This window comes from Alternaria postmessia (genome assembly GCF_024291825.1).
Source record: "Alternaria postmessia strain BMP 2775 chromosome Unknown scaffold_277, whole genome shotgun sequence".
In the NCBI taxonomy this organism is placed as follows: domain Eukaryota; kingdom Fungi; phylum Ascomycota; class Dothideomycetes; order Pleosporales; family Pleosporaceae; genus Alternaria; species Alternaria postmessia.
In genome coordinates, this window is record NW_026260350.1 from 1 (window position 1) to 6256 (window position 6256).

Sequence of the window (6256 nt, forward strand, 5' to 3'; positions counted from 1 at the left end):
CTTGAGAGACCAACCGCTTCTGCTTCTTACATGTTTCCATCGACAGACATGATTTTTCGTGATCGCATCGTTCTTGTCTCTTTCTACACGCCTCCGTGAAAAGTCTTTGTTTGTTGATTTGTTGTTTTTCGCTTTCTTCTATGGCGGTCGACGGGAGCGAGGTGTTCCTGTCCCTAATTCGCGGCGCCGAAGATAAACTTCACGAGCGACAAGATATTCTAGCCAACTTGAATGATATCCGCTACTGGTATCAGTATGGAGAATTCCAGGATTCTGTCAATCTTGTTTTGAGCGCGAAAGAGTTGCTAAACTTGCTGATTAAAGGTCCGACTCTCGAGCTGCTACCCTCTGCACTGAAATGCTATGCGATAGCCTTCGAAGCCGTGCAGCACAAGAAGCATCTCGCAACGCCTCTACCACGCGAGCGTTCGGAAGACCATACCGCGGAATGTTTGGAGGTCCGCGGCTGCATCATCGATCTTTGCGACCAACTTCGGAATGTACCCCGATTCACCGAGTCTCTTAGGCTTCCGTTCGCCGAACTCACAGGCTGCGTTGTGAGGACGCTGTGTCACCAGGCTAAAAATTGGCTGTCCGAAGTTAAGGAAATACTGAAAGACTTTGCAAAAGCGTATGCAAATTCTGCAGGTACTTCAGATGAGCACAAACCTCTTTTGCTAGGGCTCCGCGGCTGCATGTATGCCTTGGATATAGACAAAGCGCTTGAAGCCAGTAGCCTGTCTTCACCACCACCACTACCATCACCATCACCACTACCATCACCTCCACCACTACCACCACTACTACAACCACCACGTGTTCCTAAAAGGCAAAACCAGCCTCCAGATCATGTGCGAGCCGAAAGGTACATGGGCGCCCGTAGCTGTTCTGCAAGTGAGAAGATGAAGAAGTACTAACACACCGCCAGTTCAGCCGAACCTCGTTCGAAACGCAGACGACGTGAACGATCTGTGCATACCAGCTCCAGCGAGGGTTCACTGGATGATCTGTATCCACGGCACTGCGACCATGACGGGCCGTGTTCGTCAACAAAGCTCGAATGCAGATGCAAGATCTGTCACGGGGAGTGTGGATGCAGCGCTAGTTGCGAGAAAAAACTTCCTTCGTGTGACTGTGAGGGTCCATGTGGAGAAGATTGTGAATGCGTACGGAACAATGCTGAATGCATCGACTCCCGATGCAGCTGCTCAGAGTGTCCTAACAACTTCCAAGAGCAGAAACCTGTGAAGCTCGTTAATCTGCCGTCTGGAGGTGTTGCTTCTTCCCAAAATCTCACAACTGGAAGATTTCTGGGAGTCCTTGCGAGGGACTGTCGCGTGGGCGGCCGACAAGATGTGCATAGTGGGGATCTGTACCAGATTGCAAAAGACGCCAGTGTGGACGTGTGCAGGAAAGATTCTGCACTGCGCCGCATCGAAAGGTCCCGCTCACAATCCGACCAGAACGTGGTGGTACTTGCATATCATTGCGAAGAAGGGCCTAGTTTTATTATCAAAACCACTAAAGACGTCCAAGCAAGAGAACAGCTTTTGATGCCTCTAGACTTCGAGAGAGGGGAGCATGCGCGAGAAGAGAATGACGGTGTCGCTCGCGATACGAGGAGTGTCGAAGACCACGGAACATATCCAGAAGAGTCCGGTATCGATGACGACCTTGGAAGCAGCGTGGATTCTGGTGGAGAGAGCGAGTATGAAACGTCCGATACATCTGATTCTGCCTCTATTGAAAGCATAGAGGAAGATGGATGCTTGTCGGAGAGCGATGGCGAGAAGGACAGTGTCTTCGTGGCTGACCATCAACACAAACAGACCAAGAGAAGAACGAGAAGTCGGGCCACGGCGAAGAAGTCTGCTGAACTATACGCACACTACGCTCTTGTCGAAAGGGAGTGTCTCACGCTGACAGGGCTCTTAAAGTTGAGCAAGCTCAAGAGGAAACAGCTAAGGCATTGGCTGAAGTTAGCCCCATGTTGCACGATTCGAGACGATACCAAGCCCGGTCATGCCATACACGACCAAAGCAAATGCACGATATCGACCGCCGACATAACGGAAACATTCAAAACACAGGTCGTCGAGTTCAAAGACGGGTCTACAAAATCCATTGTCTTATGGACCCCGGAACTCGAGCAAACATTGCTTCGACTGAGAGCCAGAGGTACGACGATGCCAGAACTAGAAACGCATCTGAATAGCAAGCATACGAACCTTCATTTCACCCAGGCCTCTTTGTGGCAAAAGTGGGCGAAATTGAAAAAACGCAAAACAAATAAAAGGAAGCCTTGCGACCCGCAGATGATTGCGATGATCGAAGCCGCCACACACCCACTCGATAGCCACGATCTTGTCAAAAAAGCGTGCGACAAAGTGAGAGACAAAAGCGAGGCGAACCTCAAATCGTGGATTGAAGGATATCGCGATGGGATACGATGCGAGATCGACTTCCAGTCCCTTGAGACATGCTTCGTCTCCAAAGACAACACAATCAACCATAAGGCGAGAGCTTGTAGCAAAGGAAGTCAGAATCTGCGTTGATGCTTAGCTTTAGTACTTTCTCTCTGCATGTACACCTAGTGGATGGTTAAGAAAATCTAAGATGACCTGCAAAGTGTGCATCTTCCTAGTGAAGCACTCCGTGTTCCAAGAGCACCGGACAAGCTTGTAGTGAGAGTAGAGTTACGGTATAGCGCTAATGTTGGCCTTCTTCGACCCCCAAATCCAGCGTGTTCAGTTCAGACGGACGCACTGGATGAACCCGACAATGTCGCTTCACGGCGTGACGGCTACGGCCAGAAGCACTAAGTATCCGCTTATGAGCGAGCTGCGTGCATCTTTCCCAGATTCCACGACCGAGTTAGGACTGGGCTAGCACGATTTCTAAGACCGCTCGACGTGATGGTCCAGGCTATGTGCATGTGAGACAGAGAATGGAGGAGCTAGACACGGTCATGCACGAACAATTTTCAGTCCGTTGAAGTCAGTATGCATGCATGCTAAGGTTGTGCGCCTCTCAAGAGCATAGGCGAGTGACTGCAGCCAGGCACTACTCACTGCATGACGCTTGCTAGATCCACGATCGAATAGCAGTGCAAATCTCAGTCCTGTACAATTCACCTGTCGACATCACTATGACTCTGTGCCGTGAATGTCAAGTCTCACATAATTCGCGAAGGCGTAGGCAAACGAGAAACATAGCAGCAATGAATCTGCAGTATGACCAATCACGTCCTAGTCATCCCTCGTAGATAACGACCAAGGACTAAGGGTGAGTCTCAGCCGTCACGCCAAGACCCAGATCGCGCAAACCAAGTCGCCCCGTCTTGCCAAAACACCCGCCCAACGAACAGGACATGGTCAGCACAGAGTGCAGACGCGACGAACATGACGCTGACGAGGGGATGCCGCAGATGTCACTCGCGCAATTCGCAGAAGACGTTCACGATGAGCTAGAACCACCCGAAACGCAAAAATCGCCCAAGAAGGGGAGAGCACAACACTTGGACAACCATAAGACAGCACAGTTCGTCTTGAAGAAGATCGGCCCGGAGAGACACTGCGACGACCAAGTCGTATCGAAAGTCGACATTCGAAATCTCCAAAGAGTCCGCAAAACGAGACTCGCCGAATCACACACCCGCCGTTGTTCGCAACGTCGATCGCAGCGCGCGGAGGAAAGCTACCGACGTGTACTTGGACGCGCACTACATGGCGATGAGAGTGACGAGCATGCCTGGGATAAGGAGGAAGATCTTGCCGAGCCTATCTCATAGGAAGACGCAGACGACACTGGACAAGGTGAAGAAGGAACGGTACAAAACGAGGTTCCCGTACCAGAGACATCCTCGAAGCATGGAAGGAATCGACAGAAGGGGTCAGTGAAAGTAGGACGATGGCGAAAGCGGCGCTCGCCTACACCCCAAGCTGGGCTGTCTCCGTGTGAGCAGCACTTTTGGCAAGATCGTCCCAGCGGCACCAAAACCTCCAGCAACACCCTCTCTGCGCAGAGCCTACTCAAACACGATGAAAGCCTCGAAGCGACACAAACATACCAAAATCGGCATCGATCCCAAAGAGAATCTTTACTTCGATTGCACCGTCGTAAATACAGTAAACGGATCTTCGAGCTAGAAGGAGGATACGACATCTGACTCTATGGGTACAGCTTCAAGCGCTACTTCATCGAGCGACTCACCGCACGCTTCTACCAACATCTCGTAACTTCTGCGCCGTACAAGGGGACGAAGAAGACACCGAAGATCGCGGTCATAAGTGGATACACAGCTGACACAACAAACAGATACTTGCTGTTGGCTACAGCATCGGCAGTGGCATTGGTAGGACAGAAGTTGCCTAGTCAATCTGCCCTCTTGCCCGATTTTATTATGTCACGAGCAGTCCGGCGTGGCATCCGGTGCCCGTCATCCTAAACTCCTTCGACTCACCCTGCCTTCGGAGGACGACAGTACCCTCTATGTTTGCGCGTCTCGCTACTCATCCATCGATCGATCTCCTGTACATGGCCGATACACCTCATTTCTCTCCCTTGTTCGATGTTGGCATGGAGACACAACACAGATTGCTCTGCTACGACGCAACAACCTTCTCGCTTGGTGACGCGGAGACGGACCCAGCTGAGACTGTCAACGAACTCTTGGGACGCAGCGACAGACGTGTCGGTGGAAGAGACAGTCTAGGCTCTTTCTTGCCATCACTACCAGAATAAGCCCGAGAACTGTTCCGCATCCTTGTGATGTAGCAGCTAGCGCTTTCACTCATGGAGGGTGGTGGTGGGAGGAAAGGAAGACATCACTGCGGCGTCAGGGCCTGGGAAAGTTGAGAATACCAGGAACGTTCTGACAGATTCTGCATAAGGCGATGAGTACCGTGTGGTATACCGTGTGGTGTATCACAAAGCTGTCGAAGCATTGGTTTGTCCAAGTGAAGTCAGTTCCAAGGATGCTGCTCAAGGCTTACACGATCGCTTTCGGTATATGGTAGTGGGCGATGAACGTTTAACGTTCGCTGTGTTCAGCTTCCTAGTCAATCTACAAATCAGTGCTTGATCCTCCACCCTCGTGCTACTATATCGATCTACCAACCGTGCTTGTATACCCTACCTGTCCGCCGCACTCGCTAACTCCCGAGAACCAACCCTGTGTCATCCAAGAATAATCTGCACAGATCCTCGTCCTAAGCGACTACGCCTTTGTATGCCAGAGATGTAGACGAGAGCGGTATGGTAAGCACCACCTTCTGCGACAAACAGCTTCTAAACACAGAGGATACAGATGTGAACGCTTGCGTCCAAGAAAGAGGCGAGCTGTCGTGGCCGCTAGATGTTGAGAAACAGGGTCCTACGACAGACGTAGAAACCGATATCTTGCCCCTGTACCAGAAGATGCTCTGCCGCCAACCGCAGTCGTGCGACGCGACTCAACATCACCGTTTGCCGAACGGGATGTTGCGGAATCGATCACACTGTGCCGTAACAAGCACCACGAGGTGGTCATACCAGCGCGCAAGCATTCGAGAATATCGTTTTGCTAAGCCTATCGTTCCCTTCTGCCACTGCAGCATCGATCATCGACTCCAGTGTCAGATGTTCTGGACAAAGCTCTGCTGATCTCCACGAAACACAAGACATACCGGACGCTGCGTAGTCCATTGCCCATCGGCGATCACCCGTGCTTTCCATTGTCGCTTTTGTTCATGCAGTACACGCTGTCGCCAGGTAATGGTACTTTTCCCACGCTCTATATCGAGACTTTCCAAACATGCTCGGGAACCGGGGAATACATGCGTATATATCCTGTACTCTTGAAGCGTAGGGTTCTGCTCCAACCTCTCCTGCAACAACCCAAGTAGCTCTTCGTTCGCGGTGTTCCTCAGCAATACTGAAATCGCCACGTCACGAACTCGGGGGAAGGCTTGCACTGCATGCGCGAGTGCATCGGCTACCTCTTGGCGATCGAAGTTTGTCGCATTTTGCTCAAAGAAAAGAACACGCGATCTCTCGCGAATCTCGATCGCGAGAGCGTGCGCCTCCATCCGGACACCTTTGCGCACGCTGTTGACATGATCCGATATGCTGCTCTTGTCCAGGTTTATCTGTATTGCGACCCGAGTCTCGCGGAGAAGCACAGAAGTGAACTCTGACGCGATCTGCTTGCAGAGGAGCAATGCTGACACAGGCGGCCAAGCAATACCTATTCCACAATTGTTGTAGGCACTGCTTT

The 6256-nt window shown here is 51.4% G+C and overlaps 1 protein-coding gene across 1 annotated transcript; it reads left to right on the forward strand.

Moving 5' to 3' along the window:
- Window positions 1-3370: 3370 nt before the first annotated feature.
- On the forward strand, window positions 3371-3790 carry J4E82_011669 (uncharacterized protein; the record flags this gene model as incomplete). The annotated part of the gene is made up of 1 exon (XM_051737869.1): window positions 3371-3790. One exon carries the CDS (start codon window positions 3371-3373, stop codon window positions 3788-3790), a length of 420 nt encoding a protein of 139 aa, XP_051582372.1.
- Window positions 3791-6256: the final 2466 nt, after the last annotated feature.